This window comes from Thermobia domestica, chromosome 13, assembly GCF_964235325.1.
Source record: "Thermobia domestica chromosome 13, izTheDome1.hap1.1, whole genome shotgun sequence".
In the NCBI taxonomy this organism is placed as follows: Eukaryota; Metazoa; Arthropoda; class Insecta; order Zygentoma; family Lepismatidae; genus Thermobia; species Thermobia domestica.
The window spans coordinates 169276295-169294985 of NC_137466.1; the positions used below are offsets into that span (position 1 = coordinate 169276295).

At 33.0% G+C, this 18691-nt stretch overlaps 1 protein-coding gene across 10 annotated transcripts in view; it reads left to right on the top strand.

Moving 5' to 3' along the window:
* RapGAP1 (Rap GTPase activating protein 1) overlaps positions 1 to 7652 on the top strand; it is a 651202-nt gene extending 643550 nt beyond the window's left edge. For 9 of the 10 annotated variants that reach the window (XM_081736842.1, XM_081736843.1, XM_081736846.1 and 6 more), the window contains 2 exons: positions 87 to 363; positions 4238 to 7652. In XM_081736842.1, coding sequence (XP_081592968.1) covers positions 87 to 363; positions 4238 to 4375 — 415 coding nt within the window. In that variant the 3' untranslated portion in view covers positions 4376 to 7652. Of the gene's footprint in view, positions 1 to 86; positions 364 to 4226 lie in introns of all 10 variants that reach the window. The other variant, XM_081736845.1, reaches the window with a different exon arrangement.
* Positions 7653 to 18691: the final 11039 nt, after the last annotated feature.

Genomic DNA, 18691 nt, shown 5'->3' on the forward strand with positions numbered 1-18691 from the left:
ATTTAAATTGGAAGTCTTTTATCATTCAGAGAAATAAGTAGTACTTTTTCTTTTTCACACAAAACTTAACTTTTTTTTTCTTTTAGAATAACTCTGTCCGAAAGCGATGATTCATCGTTGAACAGCATAGAAATGGATCCAACAGTGTACGGAGGTGGCGTTCCCAACAACAATGATGACAGCGACACAGGTTTGGAGAGCATGTCCTCCGCCGAGACGCCACACAAAAGGGTATCAATGTCGTGCAGCTTCTGCTTGGAGGAAGGCGGCGAGCCCGAAAATGTTGCCAGGCAACTGGAGACTCTACGCCAGGAAGTAACTAGACTTAAGTGCGACAAATTGGATCTCCTTCGGCAAAATGTGGTAAGATATACTATACGTGTTTGCTGTAGATTAACTAGGTAATAGTTCCGGGATTATAAATTCACTGGTTGCGGAATAATTGCGCTTTATCTATATTTCTAACATTATTAAGATTTGTTAAATGAATGAAAAAAAAGTAATAGGCAAAGACTTCAGCAGAGGCACGTTTTGTAGTGCATTCTTGTTTGAATTTTTTAATAAAAAAGAAAAGGAAAAGGAAAAAGCACCAATTTTCCTAATGTCAATCATTCTGAGTAGAATTTTCCCATACTTAAGTTTATAACATCAGATGATTACTGTGATAACATTGTAAATACAAATCTTATAATTTCCAGTGAAATATTTCTAACAACGACTTTTAAGATTCAACCTGAACAACCAAACCAATCTAGAAACACAATTTAAATAATATAGCCTATGTGCTTCTTAGAGTATAAAGACATTTACAAACTAAGGAATATTAGCAATATATTAGGGTTATATTTCAAGTTCTTTGCCAATATCTGCAAAGCCTTTATATGATTGGGTGTGTACGACGTAGAATCACTATTACGGTTTATTCAATACACGTAATGGCTATTTAGAAGTCATCATAAATCCTATATAAACAGAAGAAAATGTTATTTTGGAATTTAGCTCCTCTTTTCAGTAGTGAGTCTAAATGAGTCGTGGAGTCAGAGTTTAATATGGGATCCAAGCCACATTAAATTCCATCCGGGTATTCCGCACCAAAAGTGGTTAACGCTAACCTTTTAGACGCAAAGGAGCTCAAACCAAAGAAATGGTTATTGATCAATTGTTTCTATTCACATGTTAATATTTATCTAAAAACGCAAATGAGATCAAAAGAGTCCTACTCGTATCAGGCAGTTGACTGAGCTTTGTATTTCACTATCTATTGACTTTTCTTCAAGCTTAAGCTTTAATAGTGTTTTCGCATTACGGAAAATATATCTATTATATAAATTTATTTTGTGGTATTTCTATCAGTTTTTAATAAGGTTCCTGTACTGATTTGCTGAAGGTTCTTTGATCTTATAGTCGTATACGAACACTCTTCGAGAAATAAGGTGCGAAAAGGGCAGTGAAGAAGTAACTCCTCGGATCAAGGTTACTGAGGAGTTACATTTACGAGAGAACACGTAAACTAATTCTTAGTCTAAACTGGAAGATAGCTGAACTTTGCCTCAAATGTGTGTATATAGTATTTAAAATGTGATAAATCCAAATGTTAATGGTATTTAATATAACTATTAATATAAAAATATATGGAGTAATTATTCAATCAGAATTCCGTAAAATATCAGAATCGTATTCATTCAACGAATACATAATTGTTCTCGCAGTTAATCTAATATGTTTTCTATTCATGATAGCAATACAACTAATGCTGATTTTGATTAGTGTTGTATTTAGTAACATGTGTGAAGCACAGATTACATTTTATATATACATTAATTTTGGGACAAAGTACATTTATGATTAAAATATACTAAAATAAGAATGTATGTTGAAAAATAATTGCTGTTCATTGATTTTTATTATTTGCGTGACAATTTAAGTTGCTTATAAGCAGCATTTGTTTGATAGTAATTCTTGCATAACTTCATAATCTGTATATTATGTTTTGATTTAAAACAATTTTTGAATAATTAAGTCAATTTTAGTTAAAAGCGTAATTTTAATTAATCTTGCTATATGTCTTACGTTATTTATTTCGTTATCAATAGCTAAACCATGGACTTCATTCTTGCTGCTTAGTTTTTAAGGTGGTTTCAGTTTAGTAATATTAGTAGTGATTATAGAAACTCATTGCTTCTATAGTTGATTCGTCATTGTTTTCCAAGTTAGTGTCAGGGGTTAAAGTTGTAAGTCTGGAACAAAGAAAGAATTGAAGTTGTAGGAATTTTTTAAATAAAAATAATATATTAAGATCAAAACAAACAAATTAATATTTTTTTTGGAAAGTCTAAATTAATAAAAAATATTCATTCTCTACTATGCTTAGTAAAGAAAACATTCAGAGTTTTGTCAGGATATTGGTTAATTTATTTGAAATTAAAACTTTGGTTCAAAGCGGGCTGGAGCGATATAGCACAAATACGTTGTTTACTTTAGAACCAATTATTTGAATCTCGTAGTAATAATCATGATTTAAATGAAATATAAGATATATATTTAGCATTTGAAGAAGAAAGATTTCATATTTTGAGAAGTTTACATTTGAAAAGCCGTACGGTATTTAAAAGAAAGAAAATTCTCAATAGAGATTTTACTTCACAAGTGCATTTAAACACTAAAATTTATTTAAGATCGTATTAAAACACGACTTTTCACTTTATTATATGCAATTATAATTCTAAGGATATATTATTTTTTAATGAAATTGCTAAATTAAAAACTTTAAAAAATCTAAATCTAGTTTTTATATTCAGCATTTCAAAATTTTACAAATATATTACTAATCAATTTATTGTTAACATTGTCTAAGATTGCAAATTCTCTTGAAATTCTGGAAGATAAAAGCTGCTGTATAAAGCTCTGGACATTCAATAATAATACATAGGAATATTAATTTTATTTGAATTACTGTTGTATAGGATCTATTTGGTTGGATTCATTTGCATTCGCACTAGAGAATTATTTAATTTTGTGCTATTTTGCATGCTTAATATTTTTAGTTTGTTTCATTGAACAAATTTTGTGGTTCAGTATTCAAGAAATTATTTTCCATTTTCTATTTCAATGTAAATATGATGACGTCTCAAAAATATAGTGCTTTATTCGGGGGTGAGGGAGGGAGCTGTAGAGTATGGGATGAAAATAAACGTTAAAAAGACAATATAAGTGTGGATTGAAACAATAGTGTAGAGTATTATAACTACAGGGCAGAAATATGGATAAAAGCTGTGTAAAATGATCAGAGACTTAGGAGTGTTCAAATGGAGAAGCGAGAAAACTAGCTGGGTCGATGAAAGTGCTAGGAGTAGCAAGGGGGAAAAATACTGGAGATAATTAAAAAAAAAAAAAAAAAAGAGGGATGAATTTTTTTTCTAACTGCTCACGTTTATGCACCGAGGTTAAGCAAATTAATGATGATAAATAAGATGGATCATTATGGTGGAATGAAGAAATGAAAAGAAACGGGAGAACCCTAAAAAAATCCCCGCACATGTTCTTTGTCCACTACAAAGCTCGCTTGGTGCGGACTGGGATAAAAAAGGATCCTATGCAGTATTTTTTTTTTTTTAAGTATGATTAAAAATACTGAGGAGATCGTATCACGAGATACGTAGTTAGAGAATATTGTGGAAGGAAAAATCATAATTGATAGCCATTTAAATAACGAATAACTGTTAAATGTCGAGAGAACCGAAGCTTCTCCGTTTGCAGCAATAATCAGCCAGTTATGGCAAGATACTCATGATGGTGACAATGATAACAGCTTAAATTGAAGTATAGTGCTCGGAAAACTTATTTATCAAGGATATCTATAAAGTAGTTTAGTTAGTTTATCGTATTTAGTTGCAAAATCGAAAATTTCAAATAAAATAGGCATATTTATGATTCCATGTTCTTTACTTTAGATATAAATATATATATTTCGCTAATTAGTGCACAAAATTGAACTTTATTTCACTTAATCATGTCTTTTAGTCTGATTTCTGTTCCAAAATTTTTGCATTAAAATTTTACACTGCCTTACACTCTTTAGAATCACACTTTTAAAAAAAAATTACAAAGCACTAAGAGCATAAAAAGCCGCACCCAGCACACTTCCTACTGAGTTTTCCGCTTGGAAAAGCAACTGTTTCCAGACTTACAGCTCTCCCGTGTGTTATGATTGTTGATTTTTACTCTAGATGCGTTTCAGACCTGCCAAAGGGACCTAAAGAAGTTACGGGAGAAGGAGATGCAACTACAGGCCGACTTAACAGCTGCATCCAAAGAGATCAATCGGCTGAGGAGCTTGTTGAAGGAATACAGCAGTGGGGAAGGCTCAGCGGTGTAAAGTAGGCGCAAAGACTGTTCCAGTTTAAGGAAAAGCAAAAGCCAAGAGAGAATGGATTTTGTAAAGGAAACAACGGAAACCCAGTGACTTGTGCTGTGTCCCAGTGTTAGCATGTGTATGTATGCAGAGAGAAAGCACGTGTTTGTGTGTTTGCTTGTGTGAATCAGAAAGAGTCTTATGTTAAAAACAGAGACTCTTGGTGTGCTCGTTTCAACAATTGCATTGTTATGAATGATGCAAGAAAAAGATATAAGCACCTGCGATGTCGTACCAAAGGTTACCAATTCAAAGGTTTACATTCCCCCCTATCAGTCATTACTAGTTTAGCGATGTACGTAATGTCTGTATGGTATATACGGTGTGTCTCAGCCACTGTTGTAAAGGACTTTTTTTTTCCTTCCTGTCTGCAGTAAGGAACAAATGAGACAGTGTTTTTTAATTATTTTTTTAAAAGGTGAATATTGGAAGTTTTATTCTTCCTAAGATTTGGATTGATTGAAGCTAGGTAAACCAAAAAAGTTTTTTTTCCTCTTCTGTCTTCATCCAGATTGAGAAATGATTGCACTATAACAATATACATGTTAGGTTTACGTTCTTTGTGTTTTCTCAGTAGAGTATCATTATAAATAATAATAATAATAATTTTTCTATTTTCTTTTCCTCCAACTCGAACGAGAAAATACTGCCTTCAAGCCAGAATGTTCTGTATAAAGGAAAAAAAAGATGATGCACCAAATGTTCATTAATGTTGCTATCAATGTACCTGACTTCTTTTACACTAGTTAAATAGTTCTTGCGCATCACATTCTCACCAAAATGTAGTCCACCTTAGAGAAAAAAACGAAAAAAAAAAAAATAACAGAATCAATTCAAAAACAAGTTTTAGTATTTTGTATGTTTCTGTGGGTTGTCTACAATATTTGAAAAAGTAATCTCAAAAGAAATAACGTGTGAATGATAATCTGAAAGAACTTGTAGGTGGAGTTATCAACCTTTTAGTTGTTTTTAAAGAAAGGAAATTGAAAAAAATAACCCATTGTTCAGTCGTTTATTTGAAAGCTCTCTACTCTCATCTGTAGATAATATGTTTTGATATTGTAATCTCGAAAGAAAAACTTCAAATACGTTTTTGTTTAGTGTAATCCAGCCAACGAATAAACTTATAGGATTTCTGAAAGAAATTAGATACGTTAATTTCTTTATCATAGCTTTATGTTAAATTATAACATTCTACAGAAGAAAGTAAATTCTCTAATAATTTTGTTATTGCACTCAATAGAATCAAAGGTAAAGCATGTCTATAGTAAAAAAGAAGAAAGAAAAAAAAGAAAGAAAATGGCTAGTATTTAATCACATCATTTCTCCATCCAGAATATATAGTGTATTGTCGTATGATAATCAGCTTAATGTAAGAAAAAGAATTGGTTTGTTGGAGTTCAGTATCGTTTTTTCTTCAGCACCGAGGCTATATGAGACGTGAACATACAGTATGAGATGGAATCCGAACCACCGTAATGCGTTCAAATTTCAAGGCTTCAGCACCAGGAATTGAAGACGTGACCCGTGCGCGCGCGCTAGCAACTAGATCAGCTGGGAGGACGAAACACAGAATTACACACAATTTATTAGCTTTGAACTGTACTTTCCTATATGATAAAACATGAAATTCTGTTTAGTAAATTGAAATTAAAATTGCCAACGAATTGTGCATTACTACCACGAATAATTCCATCAAAATTCAAATCCTGTAAACATTTTATAACAAAATTAAGATACAAAATACAATTCATCGGGTTGTTAGAGTGACGCCTCATAATATAGTTAAGCTAGCAATTGTGTGCCTATTCGTTACTATAATATTCCTTTTTGAATACAGCATGATGGTCGTTATTATTATTATCATTATTGTTATTCGTGGGGACCATCAAATACGGTAATTCATGTCTACCATCATGACACTGGAAAATTAAGGGTAGAGACACAAAAATTGTCGGGCGTTAAAATAAACTTTAAATCTACATTTTAACAAAGACTTTCATGTAATGGAAGGTGATATAATTCTCTCAAAACGATTCTAACAGTAAGACTGATAAATAATTTTTTAAACAATTCTATTTATATATGAAAAAAAAAAATACTAGTGAGATGAAAAAAGAATGCAAGATTAACATTATCCATATTTGATGCAAAAGATACGTAGAGTGTTGCTAACTCCACCTCAGTTTAGTTCACAAGTGTGATTGTAGTCGATGAATGATAAAATAAATAAATATATATATCTAATGTGTAAATACACTAGTTGCCTATTACTTCATGCATATTGCATGTCAGTTGACACAAAATGATCAGTATTTTTTGAGATACTGAGCATTCCCATTTTTCTCGTCACTTTAATGTAATTTAATGTTTCAAAAGCTGAGGGAAAAAGCAGTGAGTTGTTGTACTTTTTATTTTTCATTAAAAAAATAAAACATTTGAAGTTCTGTTTGCAAAAGAATTTGTGCAATTCTCTTACGGTGTTGTGTTTGTGTGATACGTTTTAAGTTATCTTCCTTCATTGCTACGTTCTTTTGTTTTCTGTAAATTTATTATTTTTCTTTATGTAAGATGTGTTAACAGTATTGTACAGCATTTACTAGAACGTACCAAAATTGTAAATATTTATCGCAAAGTCAATTGAGATACTGTATTTAGAGAAGAACTTTTTTTCTTGTATAAAGATAATCGCGGACAAATATTTTGTATATGTTAGGTGTGAATTGTAGAAATATTAATTGATGATGACGTCACAGAAAAATGTAAAAGCAAGCATTTATTTTGTAAGCTTTTCTTGTCGCCAGGTATACAAAGAAGAATGCTACAGTTGCTTCGAAGTAAATACCATAGAACATTCTTACTCTTTTTTATTATTATTATTACAAAAAATAAATTATATTCAGTATTCTGTGATAAGAGTGCATGTTTTTAGATGAAAAAATAAAAATCCCTCACTTTTTAAATTAAAACAAATCAATCTTCTCTCTTTCCTTATGAATCTAATTTCATAATAGGCAATTGAAACTAACATAATTTCTTTAAAGAATTATAATTGGATATTATGTTGTTTATCCGCACCGGTATAATCATGTTCATAACCTGAGCATCATCATTCATTGTCCTGTTGAATGCTTTGTTTTAGAAACTGAAGTGTGTTATATAGTGATGTGTGTATTTGTTTATTTTTCCCTCCTATGTAAATTAAATGTACACAGAAGAAACATTAAATTATGTGTATAGATGTATTGTGTGATTATTTCTCAATGTATATATTCCTTTTTTTTTTTCTAATGTCTGTTCCGGACACTAACCTTAGGGGTGTATGAGGCGTTTCGAGTAGTAAGTGTGAACTCAACAAAAGTTAAATGCTCCAAAATTACATTTGAGGTAAAAATCCTGCAAAAGGAAAATAGGATCCAAATGTTCTGTGACTGTACCGCTCAACATATATATATATATTTTTTTTTGTGTGTGTAAATATGAATTAATTGAAAACAAAAATGGCGTAAGTGCATACTTGGGGCTTGTTTTTCTTGTTGCGGGGTACTAAGAAAGAAAACTGTATCTGATGTAAATACAAGAAATTCCAGCTCACATCCCACCGACGCGTGAACTGTTTCAGCGTAGGTTTTTCTTAAGTGAGATACAGTTACTGTATGACCACGATTGTACTCCTGGAAAAACAGGATTCCCATAGACCAGGAATATTAGGGAGTTTGATTTTTGTCAGTTAAAGATCAGGGAAGAAATAATTGAAAAGTTCATTAATGTCAGGGAAACTAAGTAGTCATTCTCGATAATGAAGGCAACTTTGAAATAATAAGGTTATTTGGAATTTAGAGATCATGCAATACAACAATATATAATAATAGGTTAAGAATGCATTAAGTTATATCAAGGTGTGTTGTGCCGTAATTTGTGGTTAGGTTCTTCACTCTGAAATCAGTTGAGGTACAGCATCTTGAATCTCTTAATGCAGACAGTGTGGTGTCTCTGATCTTCTGAATTGAGATATATACGTCTTTTTACCTACTACATATATATATATATATATATATATATATATATATATATATATATATATATATATATATATATATATATATATATATATATAAATATATATATATAAATATATATATATATATAATATGTATGTATGTTGTGGGTATGTTTAGGAATAACTCTTCGATACAGGTGTACCGATTTTAATCGTTCTTTTTTGTTTGTTTCTTTGAAAGAGTATTCTTTTCCGGCTGTTCCATACACATTTCATGAAAATCTAACTATAGTCTTCGGAGCTAGACCATGATTTCTCAATAGCTGACAGGTTCACACCATAATTGTGTGTATGATGATGCATAATTCCGACATAAGTGCATCAATTTTGTTGATTTACTTCTTGTTTGAAAAAGTATGCTCGTGGTGATTTCAGAAATTTCATTAGGATCTGGTGATAGTAATCGGGGCTGGACGCTAAATCTTCTCAACGGTTGATAGTGTTAATGCCGTAATTAACAGACTTCATTGTGTTCATGCTCACGTATAACTTCAATACAGATGTACTGATTTCTATTATTCTTTTCAAGTTTCAAAAGTAGATTTTCTCGCAGGTTCTATATAAATTTTATCAGGATCTAGTGACAGTCTTTGAAGTTGGATCGTGAAATTTTTCGCCGATCAATTTTATAGGAAGTTGGTATGCTACCTTTAGTTTAGATATCTAGTTAAACTAATGGGGTTACGAAAAAGTGGAAAAATTTAACTTTTATCAGGGAAAGTCAAAGAAAACAGTTTACATAAATCTATGGGAACCCTGAAAAACCTGGAATCGCAATGTTCTGCGTTTCTGTGGCTTTTCCTTCGGCAGTTGCCCACGTCGACAGACAAAGAATGACGTCTACTGCACCCCATGGTGGTAGGGCGTATACACTCCTCATTCCTGTACTCATGAATTTCGCCTTAATTCGTCAATAAAGCGTCACTTTCAATGTTGTGCATAATATGACTATACTCTGGATCAATCTAAAAGAATAAAGATGAAATTTACTAAAATTAATGTTACTGTTGTAGTTTTCAGGAATCTGGTCAAAAGTTCCACTAGATACAAAGCTTAGAAACTTGGATAGTTTTTTCTGCTACATGCTGCCAAAGTGAGCGAATTCGATCTAAATCCAGATTCTATATGAAGATTGCGGAATTCTTTCAAACCTTAAAAGGAAAGGTTTCTACACAATTGCTAAACTATTAAGGATAGTTGAAAAACTTTTTTTTTTTTTTTTTTTTTTTTTTAATAAACAAAATTCAGTTCTCTAATTTAAATTTACATCCATGCTTTTCTTCACATAGTTAAAAGCACTCATTCAAAATCATCATTCTAAAAGTGTTTTCCTCGAAATGTATCTTTAGTTTTCCCGGAACTAGGTCTTGCTGTAGGATAGATGACCCACAATTTCTTCAAAGGTTCAATTGGAACATTATAGACTCCTCCATGTCATGCTCTAATTGGAAACAACTACGCTGTATAATTATTTTTGTACCAAGTTTCAGATAATGTACCTGCTGACCCTACTGACATGTTAAACTTCTTCCATGATGTTGAAGGAGAAACAGTCGCTACGTTTCTGAATGTGTTAGAGATAGGTGTTCAAGTGTTTGCCACAAGATGCTGAAGCGATTCAAAGCTCAAGGTGACTACTTTGGGAAAATAGCGCAAGGCAAAATAACTAATCTATAATACAGAATACCGTAGCAGGAAAAAGAGGGAGGGGCGAAACAGAGTAAATTTGGATGTTATAAAAACAGAAAATTCCTACGTGAAAATAGAGGTCAGCTGAAGATCGTGGTGAATGGAAGTTCATTTGCGGCATGTAATCTGCTAACAATGGCAGAATACCTAATAATAATAATAATAAAATAGAAAGCTTCTTTAATTATAATTGTCGTTCAATATATTTTTTCATTAAAATCTTAATTGTTCATAGAGAATTCTCCGTTTCTTCATTGAATGTTAATGATGTAACAGGTATTGAGATACGATTTTTGGAGCTGTAAAAATATGTAAATCACTTTTTATTTTTTAGCTGTTTGGAAGTTATCTTTAGATGAGCTCGACATCATAAAATTACTTTTGTACAAAATTTTGAGCAATACTATCTTTTCAACGTAGCTGATTGTTTACATATAACTCTTCATATCTTGTGTGTGTTCATCTTGCTAAGAGTCCAGCCACTATAGAATAAGTATAGATTCAAAGATGTAAACAACCAACCCGCACAAATAACCAATTTGTGCACTAATGTGATTTATATGTCCTATAAAAATGTCAACTAACTTAGAACTAAATTAAGAGATTGGTAATCAAAACTGGCCACCAAAAAACAAATGGAAAACAATATCTTTTTATTCTAAAGATATTAGAAGAATCATTAATCAGAATTGGAAACAATATTGTTAGGAATTCTATATGAACGATACTTAAATAGTATTGATTTCAAATCGTATTGAAGTACATGATTTGGCACACGCAAGTGGTAAGTTATTTCTTGAAGATACTACTACTTGAGGATTACTTTGTTGAAATAATTTAACATCAACAACATTGCAGATCAATTACATACACAATTTACAAACTCTATAGATACTTATTTATCTCCTTCATATATTTGGATTTATAGAAACACATTGTATATGAAAAGTGATCAGTGGCGAAGCGTAGTCACAAAGGTAGGGTAGGCCCGACAAACTAATAACACAAATAACGTTTAATGCATCATAAAATGTTTAAAATTACACTTAGAATTTTATTTCCTTATTGAGTTAAAAAAAACTACCAAATCTATTTATTTTAAAGAACTTTCTTAGCTGTATTTCTAACACTGTTTAAGAGTTATATTTATGTGATGTATACATAATAGTTTTGTTGTCCTTGCTTAACAAGAATGAATATCCAAGCGAAAGTAGACTGATATTATTATTATTATTATTATTATTATTATTATTATTATTATTATTATTATTATTATTATTATTATTAACTAACTAACTAACTAACTAACTAACTATGGCCAATGGAACCCAGAGGTTCAATGCCGCGTTCACAAAAGCTCTCCACTGACTTCTATCCTTAGCCAGCTGGATCCAGTTTCTACTTTGTATTTCTATTTCTGCGAAATCCATCTTAATATTGTCCTTCCATCTGTGCCTAGGTCCTCCTAATGGTCGTTTTCCGATTGATCTTCCAGTTAAGATTTTGAAAGAGTTCCTACTTTCTTCCATCCTGGCTACATGACCTGTCCACGTGAGCCTCCTTGATTTGATGACCCTAACATTGTTAGGTAAACCGTATAAATTATGTAGTTCCTCGTTGTGAAGTTTCCGCCATTCCCTAATCCTGTTTCTCTTGGGTCCGAATATTCGTCTCAGGATCTTGTTCTCAAATACTTTCAATCTATGTTCTTTCTTCAGAGTAAGCGACCATGTTTCGCAACCATACAGAACAACAGGCATGATTATCGTTTTATATATTTTAAGCTTCAAATTCCTCGACAGAATTCGCGACGATAAGAGATTTTGAACTGAATAATAACACGAATCCCCTGTTTTTAGTTGACATTTAATTTCTTCGTGAATATTGTTTTTGTCCGTTAATATTGATCTTAGATATTTGAAAGTATCCACTTTATCAAAAGTATTATTCGATATTTTAACGCATCCATAATTTATTATTATTATTATTATTATTATTATTATTATTATTATTATTAAACAAATATTTACATGAGAAGTACACGCAATATGTATTAATGGAATATTCCCATTTAGCTCCACTATACGAATATTTTGAAGTGTAGTTCATATTTTCTTCTGAAATTTGCAGGGGGGATGAGGGGAATTGCTTCCTCACTTGCTGTTTTCATTCCCTGTATATTTGAAAATGGAGGGAGAGAAAGAGAAAGTACATTCTTACAGTTAGCTGTCAAATTTCTTGGATAAGCGTTTGTTACTTGAATCTCTCACTTTAAAGTAAGTACAATACTGCATTTAATCACCTGATAATGACTTCACTACAAATGTTCACGTTCAGAAGGAACTTTATTTGAATCAGCGCAAGATATTTACTATTGTGTTCTATGGGGTGGCATATTTAAGTGTGTGGCTTCCGGTCTGAAGCACTCACTGAAATTTTATCGCAACTTTTTATTGTTTTATACGTATTACAGAATTTTCACATTTCCAGGAATAAAGTTAGCAAAGCCCCTCCCGAAACAAGCAAAGCTCTCCAAAACAAAATCGTAAATACTCCACTGATTCTATGGAATGGAAAACTCAACTAAAATCACAGACAAATATAGTTATTTTATCCTGTACGGTAGCGTTTGTAAATTTATACATATGTTTAATGTATTAGACTCAGGCCGGTAGCCAGCCCCAAAATTTAGGGGGGGGGGCGATCCAACCATATAATTCATCACCATATTGTAGTTCGTTTGCAAGCCTACCGTGAAAATTTTAGGGACCAGTAAAAATTTAGGAGGCGGCCCCTCCTAGACCCCCTGGATACGGGCCTGATCAGACTTATATTCTATATGCTATTATGGACCAGGCCCCATGTAGGAAAAAAACAGCCACTCTGAATAACGTCTGAGAGTATATACCTAAATTAAAGAAGTTATCACTAACAGTCTATACAGAAACTTCTTGGTATGTGTTAAGAAAATCATTTTATAACATATTAGCATTGAAAAATGCCTTCAACGTTGAAACTAAAATCCGAGAGGCAAATCTTCGCACCTTCCCAACAATGCGTGCAATCCCAAGCGAAAATAGCTTTGCTCCTTCAGCAGCATAGCTTGTAAACTTGTCTTGCGAGCTGATGACGCTCACAAGGGAACATCTTATATTGATCAGCGGCGGCTGGTACTATATGTTGCATGGTTGTGCAACCGGATATTTTTTAATACTAAAACTATTTTTAAGTATTAAAGTAGTGTATTAGTAAAAAATAAACCTCTGCTCTTGAGCGCAAAACAGTATTGATGCATTTCTGAAAAAAAGTCAATTAAAAAACGGAAAGAAAGAGAGAGATTTATATTTCCGGTGGCAGCGAACGTTGCCACTGGAAGCAGTAACATTGAGCATATGGCAGCGAGCTCCTATCTCTTAACATGGGGAAGTGGATTTATTCTTGCATCGCTCCTATCTTCCCCTATTGGTCTCATGCGGTTGCCTTTCTTACCGCAACTGGTCAGCTTCTGTAATAGTTACGAATTCCTCCGCTTAGCAGCGCTTGACTCAATTGATAGGGTGAGCGAGATACAGACGCTTGGAAGAAAGAAGTTATTCACAAAACAAACTCGCAAAGAACAAATATAAGTCTGGTGGTAGCAGGGACGGATCCAGGCTGAAAGTTTGGGGGGCGGTCGTTCGAAGTCAATAGATTTTATTTAACATTTATAATACAAAGGTGAAAATTCTTGGGATAAGATTTATTTTTAAAAAAATCCTATTCTGGGGGGTCGATCGAGTCTCGAAGAAGAAAATGTCTTACTACTGGTCTAATTCCTAGCTCTGTCTTTCGTGCACATGATTCTGTGTTCGATTTCCGGCGGAGAGCATAAATTAATATCAAATCATTCACTTCCAATACTCATCTGTCTTCTTTAGCCTAATTTGCTGGAATGTTAAACTACTTTATTATTATTTTTTTTCCATTTTCGAAGGAAAACATCTTAGATTTCATGCTTCTTTACAGACAAAAATACGTGGTTTCTGAAAATGGACTTTTTGTACCGTATATTTATACAAAGAAATGCTAACAAAATGCATATTGTCGGAGGAGAGAGGTGTTTCTGGACCCTAAAGAAAATAAAGCGAAAAATATTTGCGGTAGCGATGCTTTCTATTCAGAGAAACTTCGCGAGCAGCATTTCAGATTTCAATAAAGTCATAGAAAAATGTGAAGCCCAAAAGATGGAAGAGAAGATGGACCTTCCATTCTAAAATAATGCATAGTTTATATAATTAAATACTTTTGTTTAACTGCGTGCATGCAATTTTCTTGCTTTTTTTCTTCTTTTCGGATTAACGCCATCATCCATGGTTTACAGCACATACTATATATTCGATTTATCTCGTGTTCAATAACATAAGTGTAGAGGTTTTGTATATAAATAGTGTATAAACGTACATTGATAGTACATTAAATCAATATTAGAGAAATAATTTAATCAATAACATACAAATAGAGTTTAAAAGACTTTCCTCTTCATATTTCCTGAATATTTTTGGATAAGACTCAAGAATGCTGGGGGAGGGGAACACTTTCGCGTACCTACATACCTTTATATTGCAACATTGCAACCGGTGCTTGTACAGACTACGAGCCGCTACTGATTATTGATAGTAGCATTGCCCAATCAAACAATGCACAATCGATAGAGGAGTGAAGAAAAGTGAGAAATCCAAAGTTATACGGGCCGACACCCAGAATCACAGGAGATACAGACGAAAGAAGGATCTAGAATCATGTGAAGATAGCAATGCAAAAGATACACAGACACAGAAAGAACTTCAAAATGATTAAAGTAATCAAAATGACATTTACACAACAGTATAGTAAGCAAACATTGTACCCACAGACATGCTCAATAACATCTTATGTAATGCAGTGTTGCCAACTGAGTACAAAATGAAGTTCTCAAGCAACTCTCTACTCATAGGGACCAACATGATCCTGAGCGCTTTATCAACAGTAACACTGCAAAACTGGCTACCAACAAAGTGTGAGGTGATACAATATTACGTGAATCAGAAAAGTGAGCCTGCTAATCAGTTGTCAATCCAACCACATACATCATTTCAGTTTTGTGTGTGGTGTTTGATACTATTCTGATTTTCGACTTGGGCAAAACTGCTTCGACACTGTACTTCATTCCTTATTTCGTACTTTCGATTATATTCTTGTAGTGTAGTGAAATGAAATACTTTCAATATTTTTCATGAATACTTCTGCCAGATGGCAGTTTTTGATACCGTTGCGTTTACCTATGTCAAGTGATTGAAGCTCTGGCATATACCATCTACGACTGCAAATGAAAACGATTTTTTATTAGCCAAACATGCTTCCGAATGGAGTTGATTTTGTTTTGATATTGCGTTTGGTGTGATAGATTTCAAAATCTCATTCAGCTTACTTTTCCTGGAACATAGAATCATTGTACCGTCATAGTTAAAAAGTGATCTCGGGACAGCTAACTCGTACATTCCAAACGTTTCGTATAAGTCGATTCACGCTGTGACGTGCTTATAAGAAGTGCTCCAGAAAATAGTGATCTATCTGCCTTCAATTCTTTGATACTGTCTGCTTCCTTTACTTTTATTTTTCTCTTAGCATTAGAACATAATTTAATTTATTCTTTTTCATTTGATCCCATAAATTTATGGTACAGGTTTCAGATGATATTATTTTAAATCTTCGTATAGTTTATTCAGAAGGGAAGAATGTTAATGACATCTGGTTTTATATTTTATGATAAAGCAGTCTTACTGGCAATATTTACTAAATCAGAACTGTCATACGAAAAAGGATTTCATATCCTTTTGAGCTATATGTGTAATTAGTTTAAGACAATATCTTCCCTGAGTATTACTTGCTTAGAATCAAGGTTATGCGGGTACAGTTCTGCTTGTCCCACACACCCAGCTAATTGCAAGCTCTCGTCAGAAATTCGTTTGAGTTTTGGTGTTGTTAGAAAATACCGTTCTAATGCTCGGGGGGTTTTGAATTATGCCTACTAAACCACCTGTAACCTTCAAAGCTTATTTTCATGTTCAAGTGTTTCATCAGCAGCAAGAGCACAGAATGGAATGTTAGTTTTCCTTATAATCCAATTTCCATTTTTAAACTCTGCTCATATTTACGGGTAGGGTTCCTTCAATGCACGTATTTCAGTAACGAATAAGCCAACATAGCGGAGTAGTTATGCAAATCCAACGCAAAAAAGTTATCGAAATTGGTTCTACACATCTAAGGTGTTCTTCCCATTCATCAATTCTTATTAATCATATTAACCCTAACAAATGTTCAACCATGGTCATATATTCTTGCACCAATTTAAATGTTGTGTAGTTTTGTTCTTGTATACTATCGAATTATTTGATTTTTTCATATAAATTGCTTCTTCGAATAGTATTTAATAAATCTATTATCCCAAGCTTGCCTTAACTCTTTGACCTTCTTCACAATCTCTGGGCATGCATACTTCTTCAAGAAAATCTCCAGATAAAAGTCATACAAAACAACAAGAGTATGCTTGTGTGCTTCTTCTGCTCGTCTAACATGTTTGCCCGTGATGATCTACTGCACAGTATTCTCACTATACCAGTTTCCAACATTTCTGGAATGCCAGATCCATTTATAAATGTGCCAATAGCACGTAACAGCGCCATACATATGTGCACCTCTTTACGTAGTAGAAAAAGAGTCGGCTGATAAATAACGAAGATAATGTTATCACTGTCACTACCATTGACCGAGATTCAATCATACACATACATTACACATCATATATCAGGTAATTTTCTGCCATTTCCTTTTGTAATAACTCATAATATAACATATTTAATAAACAATTGTTCAGTAATTCATCAAATTATTAAATAACTCAGGTACTTTAGCTTTAGAGGAAATACTTACATATCGTATTACTGATAGTTTAATTTCCTTTAAAATGAACTATGGAAAAAGAAAATCGGTCCATAAAGAATGCTTATTTCTTGAATCGAGTGATCCGTCATTTTGATGACATCATCATGTCTACACACCATGCACCAGTGAGTGACACCATCCACGTTATTCACCAGACGGCTTCTCTAAATAAAAAAAAAGTCATCCTCTCATCTTATCTTCACGGAAACTGTCACGGGGTGACATTTTTAGAAGTAAACTTTTATTCGTGACCGCCATTTTGATGACGTAATTAATATATTATGTGCCATATCCCCATTATTTATGGACCGATTTTCTTCGTTTATATCTCATTTTTAAGATAAGTAAATTTTCCATAAAAACTGTTATGTAAGTATTTTCTCTAAAATTAACGGTTTCGGAGTTATTTTATAAATAATTGTTCAATAATTCATTAAATTACTAAATAACTCCTATACCTTTAGTTTTAGAGCAAACACTTACATAACAGTTTTTATGGGAAATTTAATTTCCTTTAAAAAGAGCTATGGAAAAAGAAAATCGGTCTAAAAACAACGGAGATAATGCTTGTTTCTTGAATCGAGTTGTCCGCCATTTTGATGACGTCATCATGTCTACACGCCACGCACCAGTGAGTGACACCATTGAAATTATTAATCAGAAGGCTCCTCTAAATTAAAAAAAAATCACCCTCTCATCTTATTTTCACGAAAGCTGCCACGGAGCATGTTTTTTCTACATATGCTCCCCTACTATATCGCAAAGTGGTGCAACATGTTTGAAAACGGTAAAACTAAGGTGTGATCTGCGCAAAATTCAGTGGGAAATGTGGGTGTGGGATCCTCCTTCCCTTCTTATTACAGACTAGAATACATACAGATGAGCAACTTTCTATATACGCTCTTGAAATCAGTTTGGATCGTCTGAAGAGCGAAAGAACCAATCGACGCTCTCGTTGGGTGGAATCACTGTCGTGTGAATGGCGCTGCCATCGGTTTTGGAACGTGACGTCATGTGTTGTCAGTAACCGGCGAATTGTTTTCGTCTGCTTCGCATCTCAGTGTTGGGAGTTCTTAAGTTGACATAACCACAGCAACAGGACATGACGTCACTTAATGTCGTCACTACCCTGAGCACTTATTGCGCAGTGTATCCATAAGCAAGACAGCTCTGTTGACAGTATTACTGCTGAAATAAGATGCCAAGGTGGATTATAATTTAAGACATACCTAGAATGTGTTCGTGTACTGGTGGACAATAAAAAACACATTATGTTGTTACAGCGGTTGTGTGAGTTGCGTTTTACATTGAACAAACATTGAACAAGATTATACATAAACAATGCGCTGAATAATGCATAAATAATTGCGGCTTATCCTATCAAAGACGGGAAGAACGCCGGGATTTTGGTTTTTAAATCTCATTTCGTGCTGCGCACTGATACGTGTATCAAGATTGAAATTTCAGGTTTCCTCAGTTATGTTCTATTTTATAAGTGTACTGACATTCATGATATATCAATTTATTTTAACACCAAATGAACTCTCGTAGGTTTAGTAAGTATTTTGGAG